The sequence below is a fragment of the Diplotaxodon limnothrissa genome, linkage group LG10 (genome assembly GCF_057381915.1).
Source record: "Diplotaxodon limnothrissa isolate DT_005_m linkage group LG10, D_limnothrissa_male_GT1.1, whole genome shotgun sequence".
NCBI classification, from domain to species: domain Eukaryota; kingdom Metazoa; phylum Chordata; class Actinopteri; order Cichliformes; family Cichlidae; genus Diplotaxodon; species Diplotaxodon limnothrissa.
The window spans coordinates 17,372,705-17,390,479 of record NC_140605.1 but is presented as its reverse complement, the minus strand read 5'-3'; the positions used below and the strand labels follow the sequence as shown (position 1 = coordinate 17,390,479).

At 39.6% G+C, this 17,775-nt stretch overlaps 1 protein-coding gene across 2 annotated transcripts; it reads left to right on the top strand.

The window, feature by feature from the left end:
* The first annotated feature begins 833 nt into the window (after window positions 1–833).
* Window positions 834–16,591, top strand: pitpnab (phosphatidylinositol transfer protein, alpha b). Of its 2 annotated transcripts, none has more exons than XM_085363789.1 (11): window positions 834–850; window positions 6,194–6,224; window positions 9,211–9,356; window positions 12,108–12,199; window positions 12,800–12,807; window positions 13,300–13,374; window positions 13,765–13,848; window positions 13,962–14,039; window positions 14,583–14,693; window positions 15,541–15,663; window positions 16,544–16,591. In XM_085363789.1, the coding sequence occupies exons 1-11, from the start codon at window positions 834–836 to the stop codon at window positions 16,589–16,591; spliced, it is 813 nt and encodes a 270-aa protein (XP_085219915.1). The 2 variants fall into 2 exon arrangements, with proteins under 2 accessions (XP_085219915.1, XP_085219914.1); XM_085363788.1 differs by lacking the exon at window positions 834–850 and adding an exon at window positions 1,378–1,442.
* Window positions 16,592–17,775: the final 1,184 nt, after the last annotated feature.

Sequence of the window (17,775 nt, the reverse complement as noted above, 5' to 3'; positions counted from 1 at the left end):
CAGAGTGTTGCACACCCTTTAGAAAAACGGTTCAGGGAACCTCATTTTGCCCGAATGCCAACATGAGGGTTTTTTTTTTTAACTGCTTTGGGGTCTGCTGCCTTGGTTGCTAGCACAAAACACATTTCCACCCAATAAAGTCGAATATGTGTTATTTTACTCATACATACGTAACGACTCGCACCTGGTGAATTTCCGCTGTTTGTGCAGTGCGCACTTACAGGACAGGGAGGAGAGCCGAATAAAGACAGGTGTGAGGGGTGGGGCATGTTGTCTTCTGGGGACACCAGTCAAAACCCTACTCAGAGGTCAGCGATGCTTTACTGGTTTGTGTGAATAAACTTGGCACGGGTCCCGAGTGATGTTTGTTAATAATATTTGTTGAAAAAGTCTCTAAACGTTTAATGAGCGACGTTTTATGGCTTTTAGACCGCTTAAATGACCGTGCAGCTGGTTTCCTGAGGGTTGACTTACTTTTGTGTTTTTTTTGTTTCAAACACTACCCTATAATATGTTGGTGTCTGTGAGATGTGTTCTGTGGAGTTGTGGCTCTGTGGCACCACCGCAGACCACTCCCATGACGAACCATCGCTTTCTGTGTGTTGTGTTCTCTGCACAGGCCTCGGTGCTCTGCGCGTAACAGCAACGCCGCTCCGCGGCCCCGATCAGGAAGTGAATTTGAAGAAAATAAGCGACTGTGGAGGTAGAATGACATAGGGAGCGGGAGGTGGAAGAGAAGCAAGCGGAAAAAGAAGCGACTAACAGAGGGAAGAATCGACCTGCTTTCTGGACCTGTATTGGGCTGTTATCCCGGGATATACTGCACACAAAAAATGCTTATAAAGGAATAGTAAGTAGGTGTGTGTGCAAGTGAGAGAGTGTTCGAAAAGGTAACGTGTGCGCGTTTGCCTGTCTCCCCCGTCTCCTTTCGCACCGCTGACATTGTGGCCAGTCGCCCGACCGGGAAATTGCAATAGCGCGGCCAGGGTGATGTCGAAACCCCGCACCTGCTCGGTGTCCGTGATCATTTTTCATGCATGCAACACTCTCGCCACCCTGAAGTATTCGCGGAATAAACTGAGAGGGAAATTTAGCGGCAGCTGTAGTTGCATCAGCAGCCGGCGTGGCTGTGCCCTTCACATCCTGCATCACAAGCCATCAGCTGAAATCGGGAGGCTTTCACTGTGGTGGCGAACAGAGTAATTCCCTCCGCTGTAGTGCTAAAATGACGGATGCTCGAGAGGAGCTGAGGGACAAATGGCTGGCGTAAGCCGCGTCGTGCCAGCGTCCATCCCTGTTAGCCGCTGTGGCCATGTTATTGATGCGCGGTGAAGGTGAAACGACCGATGAAGCATTCCAGCATTTGCATCTAGAGGAATGGAGACAGTGAGATGGAGAATGACCCAGGGTGGATGGTTGATTAAGGAGCAGGAGCGGTGGGAGTGGGCAGGTAGAGGAGGTGGGCGCAAAGCTTGGGGGAGAAAAGGGCAAATGGCGAGGTTTTAATGCACCAGTTAGATGTTAGAGAATTTGGCTGCTGGGCCGAAAGGATGCAATGGCACACAGTGTGGTTTTGTGGCTTGAAATGGGGAAAAAAATTAAATTGACAAATTGTTTGAATGCGTTTTTGCGGGCCTCTGTGTAACTGACTGAGGCCTGCTCACTCTTAGCTGGTGGTTAAAATAAGGGCAAGGCCGATGAATGGCAGATGAACTGGGCTGATATTGTCCTTCAAATGGAGAAAATCCTGCACGTTTTAATCATCATTGTCACACAGACAGAATGTTGTTCCTTTATTTCTTTGCTGGTGTCAGTGTGCAGTGTGTATATTAGGTTTTTTGTTCCAGGAAGCTGATGTTCACCTGTTTAAAAAAAAGACACAAAAAAGAACGATGTGTGCTTCCTTTAGGTGTTCTGTGTTTTAGTAGTTTCAATGATATGCATCGCCTTTTAAATAAAAAAAAAAATCCAAATACATTTGGGCTTTTTTCACATTTTTTATTATAAGCATGTTTGTTGCAATTTTGTGGCAAGGTCAAACCTGAACTGTGTGGCAGAAATATCTAAAAAAAAAAAAAAAATTCTGATCAGAGTCTCTCTGTCACTGGTTATTGTCTTGATTTGCCATCACATCCTCTACATTTAATCAATAAATGGCCCAGCACAAAAAGCACAGGATCAGAGTGATGGCATCCTAAAGATCTGAAGTGATTAGGGAGACTCTGGGCCTCAACAGCCAGCCTGGAAATTAATTAAATCAGTCACGATTAAATTCTAAATGTATTTACGCACTGTCAACACTCAAAGATGCTTGTACACGCACATCCACACACAGAGTTACGCACGCCAAGATACCATCATGAGGGTCAGGAGAAAAAGAACAGATCCATGTCCAGTTTCTGTAGTGCTCCTCACCTGAACCACTGACCTACATCACTCATGATCCACTTTTCTTCAGCTTAAGCACTTTGGCAGGTGTACATGCATGTAGCACCTGCTTTAGATTTTAAAAACCTGATTTTTTTTTTTTTTTAATAAAAACCTGATTTGATCAAAGGAATAGAAGCAGGAAAAAGAGGAAGACGGAGGGAAAATAGATAAAGAGGAAAAGAAGAAAAGACGAGCAATGCAGGATGGGTGTTTGTTTTCTAAAGCAACAAAGTGACACCTGATCTTCCTGTCAAGACCATTAGACCAAGGAGACTTGCAGAGAGTAAGAGAAATATACAATCACCGGCCATTTTGTTAGGTACACATTGCTAGTACCAGGCTGGACTCCCTTTTTGCTGTTAGATCAAGGTGCTAGAAAATTTTCTCAGATATTTGGTCCAAATGGGCAAGCTAGCATCTAGGGAAAATTGATACATTAGAGTATCAATTATAGATATCAACAGATATGTGACCTTCTATTATTGATCACACCTAATTGCTGTATTGTCAGAATCAAATTGAATTTAGTTGCCAACTTGTCTCCATTCAATCTTTGACTGGTAGCAGACTGACTCCATCTTATGGTCGGTTTTAGTGACAGCGTTGATGTGCTTGACAGTCTCATTTTGCAGAAAAACATAACTGAAGAGAGATAAGCTTATCTTACTGGATAAAACAAATGTTGACAAGGTTTAACTTTGAGGACATAATTTGCATTTAAAAAGGTGACAAATCATGGCATATGTTATTGGGATACTCAGCGTATGACAAAATGTTAAAAATCACAGTTATATCTTGTTGCAAGTGAAGTATTATGACAATATTGTACTATGGGGTGTCTGGTGAGTCCAGCCTGTAATAGCATCATAGAGTTGCTGGAGATTTGTCAGATGGTCAGGTTGGCTGTGGTGTTTGAATAATGTTCAGATTGTATTCAAATGTGCTAATGAAACATCCCTCACAACATTACACCACTCGTTTGAAGCATTAGATGGATGGATCCATGCTATTATTTTGTTTACGCCAAATTCTGACCATCCCATCCAAATGTTGCAGCAGAAATTGAGATTCATTAGACCAGGCAACATTTTTACAAGCTTATATTGTCCAATTTTGATTAGCCTGTGTGAATTTTTCTTACTTTGAGCGGCTGTAGCCCTTTAGTATTAGACATGGTTACAAATGGTTATTTGAGTCAGTGTTGCCTTCCCATCAGCTCAAAGCAGTCTGGCCATATTCCTTTGACCTCTGGCATTACTACCCCCCCCCCCCCCCCACACACACACACACACACACACACACACACACAGAGAGAACTGCTGCTCACTGCATTTTCTCTTTTTTTGGACTACTCTCTGTAAACCCCAGGAGATGGTAGTAGGGCAAATTCCCATTATATAGTACTTTCTGAAGTACTCGGACCAGCCCCTCTGACACTAACAACAACGCCACATTCTAACTTACTTCTTTACCTTTTAATTTGATCTTCAACAGATCGCCTTAAATGCGTCCACATGCTTAAATGCATCGATAATCGCCCTGTGCCTGGGTGATGAGATATTTGCATTAACAAACAGCTGAAAAGGTGTATCTAACAAAATGGTCAGTGAGTGTAGAAGAAGCATTATGACTACTACATTTTCTGTTTTTTACACCGACAGTTAAATTTTAATATTTGCCTTAGGCACGCAGATATTTCTTTCACCATTTAAAAAGAGATGAGCAGTAATAATTTTAATGCATCAGAAAAAAACAAAACAATGTAACTGCAACCCTTGTAAACAAAAACAGAACTTATATTGGTAAATTCAAATCTCAAATGTTGTCATTTGACATTAGGGCCAGTCCCTGCCTTCTTTGCAGCATCTGGTCTACCGGTCAGTGTTTGGCTGGGACTCAGAGCCAGATTACACTCAGTGGCGAATGGGATGTAGGATTAAGTGAATTTGGGCATACCTCACACACTCGCAGAACAATCAACAAAGCTGCATACTGTACATGTGCATTCTGTGGTCTGGGATGCAGGAGGCGGTGCAGCATGTTTAAGCTGCTGCTTTATTGTGTGCAATGTAACAGAGCCCAGATGTTGTGTGTGTGTGTGCTTGCATGTTTGTGCAGAATGAGTTTTTGCTAAGATGTTGAATTCTGAATGTGTGTGGGCATCTGTGTAACTGTTAGCGTTGATGGACTGTAAAGTTTTATTTCTCCATACACATCGATGTGCCAGAGTTCTCTAATTGTGACTTTATTCATTATTCTTCATTGTACGCGATCTTTTTAAAAAAAATCAATATAAAATCCAAGAATGGGGTTATCTAATCAAAACAACAGTGCAAAGTTACATGTTGATTAATAAATTAGCATAAAACTATGAACTCATTAATAGATTACTATAATAAAAATAGTAGATTTTTCAGTATAATATTTGTATGTATACAAATATTATTGTAGCTTGTATAATGCAACATGCTATCTCAGCACTCCTAGTTGGATGTCTTATCATTATTTTTTAATGTGTCATTTTATCAATATGAGTGAAATGCAGATTTTGCAGGACAAGTTTGTTGGTGATGTGTGTATGTGGCCGTGTGTTGGGCTTCTGCATTTCCCCAGTGCTTGTTTTAAAACACAGTGATACAACAGAAAAAAATTAGACACAGCAGTTATTGGAAAAGGCAAAACAAAAACAGCAGATGAACCAACAAATGCTGCTTGTATGAGAGAAATCTGATGTCTGTTTATGTGAATTCAAGTGAATTTGACTGTTTTCGTTCACATAGCCCATATAAACATTCGGGGATTTATTTGTAACTAAGCAACAGCAAAAAGATCATGCCTTCTTTTTTTTAATGGTTCAGTGATACGAGGGTCACATTTAAATACATTAAATTTATACTAAATGGGACTTTTAATATTTTATTTTTTTCCAAATGTCTCATATCCATCCACACAAGGATAGATTTGTTAGATTTGTCATTTACTTCATCTTAAAGAATAACTTCTGAACAACTTGTGTTATACGATGAATTGAAGTTTAGCTGCTGTCACATACTTTGTATAGTTCAGTACTGCACATCCAGATAAAGACTATTATCCTTTGCTCACACGGCACAGCAAAAAGGGTGTGTATATGAGAAAAATTGGTATTCCAATAAATATTAAGTTGAATAGTTAAACATGGCTTCTCATGTTGTCAGCTTGACATTTTCACAGAGGAAGTTCATTTCCCGCCAAAGGCACAAGAAAACACCTTTCTGGGGATTTGTACTCAGACAAGTTCAGTGTGCTTTACAAGGGCAGTTAAAAAAAAACTCAACAGAGATTCTGAGAAACTTGAATTGTTCCAATGTAGCATGAAAACAGCAAAAGATCTGACTTCACAATAGCAAAATTGTCCATTTCCTATGAGAAAACCCTATGAGGAAACCTGTGGTGACAGTGGGGAGGAAGAACTCACTTTTAAAAGAATGAGCCCAAGTCTCCAACATGCCCCTGAGTCTGTCAGGGGCATGTTGGAGACTTAAGCTTCAACTGTTACATCACAACCAAAAACATTTTGAGTTTTTAGCGCATTAAAAGAAGCATCTTAAACAGTTTAAACAGAATCATCTGGATTTTCATGTCTTTTTTTTGTTCATCATATTTGGTGTGAATGGAACTGTGCTGCATGTCTGCCCATTGTTCAGTATACATTACAAGCACGAGTTCAGGAGTTTTAGTGTAACATTTTGAGTAATTTCACGTATTCTTCCCTCTTTTCCAGTCGAGTGATTCTTCCTATTTCCGTGGAAGAGGTAAGTGCTATCTCAGTATATTTCAATGTGTGTAAGTGTCTCTGTGTGTTAGCGAGATTTGCTCAAGGCTCAGCCTATGTTATCTGATTTTTTATTTTTTTTTTTAGCTCTGTTTCCTCAGAAGCTGTGTCAGTAAAGCTCCTCTTCTTTGGATTGTTTTGTGTGTTTACATTTTTGATGCCCACATGTTCTAACACATTTTTCATATATCCACACACATCCAGCCTGCATAGGAAAATCCAGCTTAAGAGAATCTCTTATCTTAGATAGACCATTGAATCCACACAGTATTTCACTGTCCTTACACTCTGTGTCTGTGTCCATCTGTCGTGTCTTGTCATCACTTCCATTGCAGTCTGCCTGTCTATTCAGGCCTGCATTGTAAATGAGTCACCTGAAACTGCTTCCATGACATCACGCTTACCCCCCACCTCCTTTTTCCTCTGCCTTTATATTTTTGGAAAATTAAAGCAGTCTAATCTACTTTTGCTAGAGACCTATGACTAATACTGCGCATTTATTACAAAATATTTAAATACATTTAAATCACTTAATCTTACTGTAGCTTAAAGCATCGGTGTGAAGCACCAGTGCGTGCTCAGACGCTGCAGTGTGCCACATAAACGCCAGATCAGTCACAGGAATTCAAGAATTCAAATCGGAGACTTGACCAAATCATACTGTTTCATATTTTCGTTTAAAATCAAAACCACGAAGCAGTGGAATGAGAAATAAGTAATGCTGATTTCCTCCGAAGGCGTTTTCAGATTTAAATGTTTCTTCTCTTAACTGTGTCTGTTTGTAGACATTATCTTATTATCTCCAATTATATCTCTTAATAATCAGGCAGATTTCCTCTAAAGCACAAGAAGTGGACACTGTGTCACAAGCAGATGCTGAAAAAGTACTGAAAAGGAAATATTTGAGTTAAATGTGACAAACCTAATCCTAAAGACAGTTAACCAACTGAATCCCATCCCTCGAGCATGTCTGTTTCCTTCTCTAAATTCAGACTCTCTGAAACAGCAGTCTTCAGTTATTTGCCATTTCACTGAGTGAAACAGTGTTTTTTTTTTCAGTGAGACTACTGACTGTCAGAGCCTGGTGGTGGTAAAACCTCCCTGAAGAGTTTTGCTGAAATTGAATTTCCTGTCTGCTAACTTCTTGCCAAGGGCCACCGTTTAAGATAAAGCTTATCAGTACTTTATTTGCATGAAAAGTAGAAAGTTCTGGCGTAACTGGACAAAGACTGATCCCACAAGGCAAGGTCGAGTTATAATTGTCCAACGCTGTTACCCAGGAGGCTTTGCTGTTCCTGCATCCCGTTTTTTCAGTGGGTAGCTACAGTATCCATGCCTGTTCAGAGGGAACCGTCTCCAGTGTCCATTTGGCTTTCCAGTTTTTTTGGTTTGTTTGTTTTTTTCTCAGCAGATGTGTCTAGTCATTGAATAAACTCTAAGAAGCAATCATGGTCACACTCACTGCTTATTTAGAAAATGTAATAGTTTGCATATTTCAAGAAGGTCAATTAAACCTCTGTGGCTCATTTCATCTTTTTTTTTTATTGCGGCTGCTGTTGCAGAGTAATCCTTTTTTTCCAGATGAACAAAACCAACTTTCTGAAATCTAAAACATCTGGCAGTCACAACTCATCACTATGTTTTTGCACTGAACAGAGTGATCTGTGGGTACCTAAAGATGAATCCACCCCCACATGCTGGTCTTGTTACACTCAGCAGAACTAGTGCTGCGAGATGAACCAAACTTATCTTTAAACATTTGGCTTCCATTCACCATCCCCATTCATTTCATAGCTCCTGCTCTAATTATACGAGGTATCTAAAATTACTACCTAAGTCATGACTTGCCTAAGGCCTCTCACTGGACTACCAACACCAAATTTCAGAGAAGGCTCATCTTTGAGCTACAAAATGTACCGAAGACAGACAAATCATTTGATAAGGGAGAAAACTGAAAGTTGTTGACCAGGCAGAGGCAGGAATTTTGCTGTTGATTTACTGTACACCAACATTCACTGCCTGAAAGTGAAGTGAGATCTTGTCTACCATGCTCACTTAAGGTTCATGGAGTGACAGGAGAGCATTAGATTACCACTTGACTCCATCGTGAGATGTTCTGTCAAGCTTAGTTATTTCTGTGCCCTATAAATGTATGTATATGTATACAAACGTGCCGTGGCAGGCGCAGCATATTTCTTCAGCCTAAGCATGAGTTTTTGTTGAGATTACCGCAGATTGTCAAATCCTCTTTGTTTCCTGCTTGCCAGGTTTTGCTGACCGCAAGAGAAACTTGCATTGTGTGTAAACACATAATCAGCGTTTTCATCATTTGAATTTAGTGAATGACACAGAAGTGCAGGAAGTCATACCTGGCAACGTCTGAATACAAAGAATAACTTTTATATGTCTCCTGTTAAAAGGTCAGAATACATAATAAATCAACTTGTCCCATCGTTGCGATGTTGTAAGCGTGTCTGCGTTCTGGTCCAGCTTTGTGCAGAGGTTATATGTGGATTAGAGGTGATTAAAAAATGAAAGAGGCATTGTCCTGTGCTTAAACAATCACATGCATACTTGGGATCAGGGAGAGGGGGGTGAGATGAAGACAGAGGCGTGAGACTGAGAAGTCGTGAAAGAGAAAAACAGTCGGGTGCGACATAAAAGTAGACAGGATGAAAATAAAATGTGGAGAGCAAGCATAAGTATATGGGAGATTATGAGAATTCAGGAAGAAGGAGAGGAATATGGAGCAATCAAGGAAAAGAGCCAAAGAAAAAGATGAAATGCACATGAAAAAATATACCTGTGTTTCACTGCGAAAGCGCTCTCATCTGGGTAATAATACATTGTAACTTCAGCATGTGTTCTTTTAAGGTAGACTTGAGAGGAAGTAGCTTTTTATTTGTCCCTTTAAGCCATGTTTTTACATCAATCCAACTATTTTTATATATTTTTGTTTTTTCCAGTACCAGGTTGGCCAGCTGTACTCTGTGGCTGAGGCCAGTAAGAATGAGACGGGTGGAGGAGAAGGAGTGGAGGTGCTAAAAAATGAACCCTATGAGAAAGATGGAGAGAAGGGACAGTACACACACAAAATATACCATTTGCAGAGGTAAGTATTTGTACAACAGGTTTGCAGTGTCAGACGATGCAGAAGAAGAATCTTGCATTCGATTCATTCATTTTTCTATTTCATATATTTGTACGTCTATTATCCCGTTACTTCAAAGTCTTAATTATATTTACTTCAGCTTCATTATATAAAGCAGCAGTTAACAACAAGGACACCATCAAGAGCCCTAATAATCTGATGATACCCTATGAGCAAACTCTTGGTGACAGTGGAGAGGAAAAATTCCCTTTTAGAAGGAAGAGCTGTCTGGCAGAACCAGACTTAGGGATCGATTGGAGGGGAAAGAGAGTGCATAAAATAGTAACACAGCATAGCATGCAAACTGGCAAATAAACACTTGGGCAGTGGAGACATAATCAGTCAATTATAGCAACACTTAGCACTTCCCACCCCAGAGAATATTTCTCGTGAATCCCAAGTGGGAGCTGGTTTCACAGGAGAGAAGCCTGATAGCTGAAGGCTCTGCTTCTTATTCTACCATAGTAAGCCTGCACTCTGACAGTGGGATGCTTTACTGGGATAATGTTTTACTATGAGGTCTTTAACATTTGGCATGATCATTCGGAACTTAGTTTGTTTAGAAGGAGAAATTTGATCTCTCATTCCAGTCCATGTTAGCACTGTCACTGCAGTGTTTTGGATCAGCTGAAGGCTTTCCAAGAAGCTTTTAGGAAAACCTGATAGTAAGGTTGGGGTTCTGGACTGTTTGTTAACCTACAAAGATCTAAATATGCTGATAGCACACTGATGCATGTAAGTAAGCTACCAGAAGCAACCACATGTAGTTTCTGCCAGAGGTGGGACCAAGTCATTGTTTTGCAAGTCTCAAGTAAGTCTCAAGTCTTTATCCTCAAGTCTCAAGTCAAGTCTCAAGTAATGTCAGGCAAGTCAGAGTCGAGTCTCAAGTCACTGGTGTAAAAGTCCGAGTCAAGTCACAAGTCTGAAACTTTGAATTTCAAGTCCTTTCGAGTCTTTAAAAAAAACAAACGAAAAAATAATGTTGCAGTTATGCTAAATGTAAATATTAGACCATGTAATTTTTAAATCTGTGTTTTTCTCAACACATGACAAAATAGTGAACTTAGAAAATATACACAAATTGTGAAATTGCACCTCTTTAAAATGCAGCTCAATTAAACCTAGCTCCAAGAATAATTTTCACCGACAGTTCTGAGATAAGCTGCATGTTATTCTTGGATGCGGTTGTAGGACCAGCTTTAAAATCGCATGACAAAAATATCATACACATTAAAAAAAACTGTATCACCAACGTAGCCTGGACAACATTTGCTAGTTAGATGAAGTCAGCTATCTCATCCTAGCATATTTATATGCATATTTATAATCATACGGTTCTTGGAGTGAGTGCATACACTCATGAAGTTTAGTAACTTCAGGTCACTGCAACAAGCCCAGGTACAGTTTACTGACGGATGGGTACAGGACCTTGAAATGCACCGTGTAGAACGAAAGACCATCGTACGTATCATAAGTTTACCAGTCTCACAAATCGTCTTCATAAATACACATTCCTTAACCGTTTATTAATAGGACCTTTGAGCTCAACGGTAATTAATTAGTAGTGGAAATAATTTCTGGTACCCATCACAGAAATGTAGCAGTGACAATAATATTGGATGCTGTAATCGTACTGGGCAATTAGTGATACAAAAAACCTGTTTTATCCTGTGAATAAAAGTATATATTTTTGTCAGTGTACCATGGTAATAACAGAAGCGAAACGCAATATTGTGTCAGGACAATTCACTATTTATGCACAATAAATAAAGGAGCATAGTGCAACAATTTCTGTTCAGCGCCAGACTTGCTTGTAACCTATATCACCAATTATGTTATGAAAATGACGTATTAACTACTACAAAACACTGACCTTCGTGTAAATGCTTGGAGCAGACTAACATGTGAGCTGGAGTGTTCTGGGACGTTATATTTGATCTTTGAATGGCTGCAATCCAGGCCATCCGTCGCGTCTTTGTTACTTCGGAAACATGAACAATTTCTCTTCAACGACGTAATCCGATAACAACCGATCTCTTTACCCGTCGGCTTCCCGTGGCTGTCATGCGACCGGCTATTGCAGTTAATAATACAACAGCTTCTTGACATTTTTGTGTTTCTTTTTATCGCTGTGTAACTGATTTTAATTGAAAGCCTGCGTGCGCTAGTACCGCTTGCCACGAGTTCCCAGAATCCTTTGCGGTTCTACCCGTGAATGACGTCACATTTTCAATCTCTATATAATATGCATGCTAAATTTTATATTTGGGGTAAAATATCAAGTCTTTTCAAGTAAACCGGTTCAAGTCCAATTCAAGTCCCAAGTCATTGGTGTAAAAGTCCAAGTCAAGTCACAAGTCTTAGAACATTTTTTCAAGTCAAGTCTAAAGTCATAAAATTAATGACTCGAGTCTGACTCGAGTCCAAGTCATGTGACTCGAGTCCACACCTCTGGTTTCTGCCTATCAAGGTTTTAGTGCTTTTGTTGCTTTAGATCTTTATAGTGGGCATTCATATGTATTATAGCTATTCATGTTTATATTGCAAAGCTAAATCTAAAGCTTAATATAAAGGACTTGGTCAGGTAAAGGAAGGTTTTGCTGTGATGCTTAAGACCTCCAATATGAGAACTTATAATGAAGTTAAATAACTGAAATAAAAATGCTTTAAAATTAACTAGGCTTGTTTTCTCTTCACTCCTCTGCCCTGCAGTAAAGTGCCATCATTCGTCAGAATGTTGGCTCCAGCTTCAGCTCTCAATATCCACGAGAAAGCCTGGAACGCGTACCCATACTGTCGCACAGGTACGACACACATACACGCAGAGACACTTTATACCAGCACACAAAATGCTTAATCTCTGTGCTTTTGGTAATATTCATCACATAAAATACAGATTTGATTTGTGACATTTATCAGAATCACGTGTTTTTGTAGCTCAGGGATGCCTCGCTCAGTGGATTTTATTTGTGAAAGAAATATACCTTTTTTTTTGTTTAATAGGGGTTTAAGATAACTGATTTAAATAATGGCGCACACTCTTGCTAACTGTGTGTCTCTGGGTCTTTGTCACCTTGAAAGAGTAGCTGAATAATTTACTGTATGCCCAGAGAGAAGAGCCGTGCAATCACTCGAGCCTTTCAGGCTGAGATCACACACAGCCTGCCAGTTGCCAGACAGCCATCTGTCACACAAACACACAGAACAGGCAAAGGCACAACCTGTACCTACACACACACACACTGACAACTGGTGTTTAACAATTCCTCGTGACATCTGTACATTGTCCAATACTGTTAATGCGTATTGGTAGTGTTTCGTAGTGTTTTCAAATGTTCCTCAACTCAACTATTCTTGTGTTTCTATCTGTCTGCTCCTGCGCTGTCTGCCATCGGGCTCTGCAGTCATCACTGTAAGTATGCGTGTTTACTTTGGAAATCGTGTGCGTTGACACAAAAGACACCTCAAACCTTGATGCTGAGAGAGAGAGAGCGAGTTAACCTGAAAGTTGAGAAAGACATGTGATCTATTTCAGTGGTGAAGCAGCAGGCGTAGTCAGACACCATTACTTTGTGTGTGCTTCATGTATTACTCAAGCTATGGGGACCTAAATCTGTTCACACAATATGGAGATGTGTTCTTCTATTGGGGCGGGGGGCTCCCTATTACAGAAATCATTAAAAACTTTGATGAGGACATTTTTGTTAAGGTTAAGTTTAGAAATGTTTAATTATGATTAAGGTGATTAGGGTTACAGTAAGTTAATGTAATGTCCTCTTAAGTCCTGGATACACAGCTGTATGCGCTGGTGTGTGTGTGTATGAGAACAGGAGTTAGGTGATATTTTAAGATCCTTTGCTTACTCTTCCTGTTTCACTCAATTTTACTTGTGTTATCTCTGCAGAATGAGTATATGAAAGATAACTTCTTGATCAAGATTGAGACATGGCACAAACCTGACATGGGACACCTTGAAAATGTAATTATTAATGGCAATAATGACCTTTGGTGCTACATGCAGCAAGTTGAATGTCCATATTTTGAGTGGAAACAATGCAGATGGCACAAATGTGGTTGGGTTTTTTTTTACAAAATGTTTAATTTATCGATGGTGAGGTTTATAGTCTATTTTCCTCTCCTTGTGGTTGTGTTTTCTGTTGTTTAGTGGTTTCCTAATCAAAATCTGCTTCATAATTCTTATTTGAAATCCAAATTGCATCCCCCTTTTGTAGGTGCTCATATTTACTGGGACAGTGCTACTATACATGCATAAATGTAAATGTTATGTTATTAAAAAGCTATTTTATTGCCTGGAGAAACTTGCCTTCAGACACAGTATCTAGTTTTGTTCTCTCTGTCTCTGTTTCAGGTACACGGTTTGGATGCCGAAACCTGGAAGAAAGTGGATGTAGTCTATATTGATATTGCAGACAGAAGCCAAGTGGAACCAAAGGTGAAAACATCACCTTAAAATCAATGAGACCATCACAGCATCTAGCTTTCATACTTACGTGTCACCTTATACATGTTGTTTATTGTTGGGGGGCTTTTGCCATTTTTCTTCAGGATTACAAGCCTGAAGAAGATCCTTGCAAGTTCAAGTCAGTGAAGACAGGACGAGGACCTCTAGGACCAGACTGGAAGGTGCAGCTTTTTTGTTGTAAACATCTCAGTAGGCAGAGGCACATTTTTCAACCACTTTAATGTTAATCACTGATGTGCAAAATACAAAATATATTTGCACTGATACTTGTTGCTTAGCAACTATGATGTTTAGCCAGTGAGGCCTGATCTGTGCAGAACAAAATTTGGTCATATGCAGCAATATAATGTAGCCACAGCTGCTTCTAAGGACATTAGGGTCCTGTCTTTTATCAGTTTTTCCTGAGTGGTTTTATTTAGTTGAATGGTTTTAGAAGCCAGCCCTTATTTACAGTTAGTATATATTATAGTGGATTTTTTAATCAATACTTTTAGTTTTAGAGCCTTTTTATTATTGTCAAAAGGTGTTGGAGAAAATCAGGAGAAGTGATGACCTCTGGATTTCTAAAACATTATTTATAGCCCTCAGTGTATCTTTATTGATTAAATATTAGTTGAATAGAGGCAAAGGTCCAGACATACAGATGTGTTATGCCTGAGGAACATTTGGTAACGTAAAAAAAGAATGTGTTTATGTACTTGCAGAAGGAACTGCCTAACAAGAAAGACTGCCCACACATGTGTGCCTACAAGCTGGTCACTGTCAAATTCAAGTGGTGGGGCCTGCAAAATAAAGTGGAGAATTTCATTCAAAAGGTTTGTTGAGAGGTTTTTTGTTTTATTTGCTTTTTACCTTATTATCATTTTGACACAACCAGGAAGCTACAGGTGATGGCCTGCTACTGAGGAGGGTTTATTGATAAAAAAGTCATTTACATTGTTTATCCTGCGGGACATATCCTTTTTTTCCTTCCTTGACAATATCTGTTAATGGCTGTTGCACCACGGTGTGTTATCCTTTGCACACATACAGTAAATCCTGACCGCTTGAGGTAGTAATGGAAAAAGGCACCACTCACTATCATGTCTTGACGCATGCTCATTCATCCAGGTAAATAAATACCAAAAGACTGATTCTGTTCACCTTGATGAAGCATTTTTAGTGGGAGGAATGGTACTCCGTGAATTGTACTTATGGCCATTGATCCATGGTCATTGATCAGTGGAATTTGATCAGTGGTTGTCTGTGAAGGTTCTCAGTCAGAAGGTTGATCAGTGGTTGTTGATCAATGGTCATTACAATTTGCTTATTAATGATCAAGAAACTGACCTCACAGCCCATTGTTCCTTCAGTGGTGCTGGTTTCAGTCGTTATGCAAATGTACTGTTTATAAGATCAGGGAAACCTGCAGTCAGCTCAGACTGAAGAAGTCACTTGAATGAGTGATGAAATGTTTCTCCCAATGAAAACTCTACATCCAGATGAACAGAATCAACCTTTTGGGACTAACTATCATGTTCCACATGTAAGCTGCCAGGCTCTCCGCGATAAACGGGGTAAAAGATTGGAAACAGGATGAAATTACACATCTCTTACGTTAAGAAATCCAGCTCCTTTAACTAATCCATAACTTTTCTCTTTATTGTTTCTGTTGTCTCACAGCAAGAGAAGCGTTTGTTCACTAATTTTCACCGCCAGCTGTTCTGCTGGATTGACAAATGGATTGAACTGAACATGGAAGACATACGTCGCATGGAGGAGCAGACACGTAGGGAGCTGGATGAGGTAAGCCAGGCAAGATTAAATTGAACTTGATACAGTGTATCTTTTAATGTTTTCTACCACATACCAACAGTTCGTTTTCCCCTATCACCTCCTGCAATTCTTCTGTGGGGACACAGAAGCGTTCTTAGGGCAGCCATGAGACATGGTCGATCTGGCGTGTTCTGGGTCTGCTGCACAGTTTTCTTCTAATTGGGAAAAGACCTTGACTGTCTCTTTTCGATGTAGAGTTCCTCTACATGTAGTCTCTCTTAGTCCCTCTCATAGGATGATCACAGACACCCCTTAAAGCAAGCTAGTTTATGCTGCTTGTGTATTATTCTTTTGACCAGGATCAACCAGTAGATATGTAGCTTTGCATCCGTCATCAAAACAACAGACCTGTACAGCACTCAGCTGTTGTACTGGTGCTGTACCAGATTTGCCTGTCATTCTGTCTCACTCATGAACAAGCCCAAGAGGTACTTGAACCCCTCCACTTAAGATGACACCTTAATCCCAATCTAGAACAGGAAACCCAATCTTTTCAGGCTGAAAACCATGACCTCAGTCTTAAAAGTGCTTATTCCCTGCTATTTAACACTTAGTACAGACCAGGTCAAGGCCATGCCACAGTTTGATGAAGCCAACACCATGTAAACACCTTGTTATAAGTAAGGCTATGATTGTAGTCCTTTGCAGACACACACACAGACAGCTGTGGAGCAGACAGACATACTTTATTATACTACTTCTGTCTGCTTGGAAGATGCAGTTCTTTCATATGCAGCAGCTCAACTTCTGCGTATTTCACACACATATTTCGTTGCCTTGAAATGTTGTGATTACTAGACACTAAAGCAAACAATTAAAAATTTATTGTGTGATTTTTCTCTTTTGTCAGATGAGAGTGAAGGACCCTGTGAAAGGGATGGTCGCTCTAGAGGACTGAGGCTGTATTGGACCGTGAATGCTGCTGCTCATCAGGTGAAGTTATTTTTGTCCTTTGTGTGATTGTAAATTAGTGCCATGACATGTTAATTGGAATACTGAATTTTTTTCCCCAGTCTAGCTGCTCATTGTAATTTCCCAAATCCAAGGTGATGTGTTCAAATTGTTTGCGTTGTTTGACCAGAAACCTCAGTGTTTTTTTTCTTCCGTAGTTAAGAAATTAATCAATTAGCAAAACCTTTGTCTTGTTTTAAGCTAAACCTTAGTGTCCAAGAGCCCTTTAAATGATCTCAGATATCAGTTACAGTGTATAAGTAACAAGAAATTGCAGCCAGTGAATGAAGTTATATGGTTATTAGGGATCACAAATGTTGGATTATTGAATCTAAAACAGCAGAATGTGACCTTAATAAGTCGCCAATTAACACATTTAACAGGCTTTTTTGTTGCTAAATTCTTCACTCTGATTATCGGCTAGTTCACATGCATGTTGTTGCTGGAAATGAGGTTCACAAGAGCAGGCACGCTTGAATTCTGAGTACATTTGAGAAAAGCATCCAACTAAATTTACATATATATTTAGTTACATGCTAACTAAATAGTATGCTTTTAGCATGCCACTAACTGCATGCAATTTATTTTAGCATGCAATAAACAATAAAGCAGAGGTGTGGACTCCAGTCACATGACTTGGACTTGAGTCAGACTCGAGTCATTACTTTTATGACTTTAGACTTGACTTGAAAAAATGTTGTAAGACTTGTGACTTGACTTGGACTTTTACACCAGTGACCTGGGACTTGAATTGGACTTGAACCGGTTTACTTGAAAAGGCTTGATATTTCACCCCAAATCTAAAATTTAACACGCATATTATGTAGAAAGTGTGCGCCATTAATTCAGTTCATTCATTCATTTATTCAAACCACACTCCATACGTATGTGTGCATGAGCTGTAGCACAGCCAATCAAATTAACCAGATTTTTTTTAAGAAGGAAAAAAAAAAACGCTCAAAAATGCTGCAAGGAGTTATTTTTTTTCAGGTACATAAATTATGAAGTAGTCAACACAAAACCGAAATGCAATATGCAAAACATGCAAGAAGAGAATCACAGAATCACAGACAGAGATGGAACAACTTCTTTTTTTTTTTTAAAGACTCAAAAGGACTTGAAATTCAAAGT

Bases quoted from the DNA above. Each gene is read 5' to 3' on its own strand.
- pitpnab (XM_085363788.1), top strand. From the start codon at position 1,378: ATGGAGACAGTGAGATGGAGAATGACCCAGGGTGGATGGTTGATTAAG. The intron at 6,225-9,210 runs GTAAGTGCTATC...TGTTTTTTCCAG, and splicing joins TTCCTATTTCCGTGGAAGAG to TACCAGGTTGGCCAGCTGTA. The intron at 9,357-12,107 runs GTAAGTATTTGT...TCTGCCCTGCAG, and splicing joins AAAATATACCATTTGCAGAG to TAAAGTGCCATCATTCGTCA.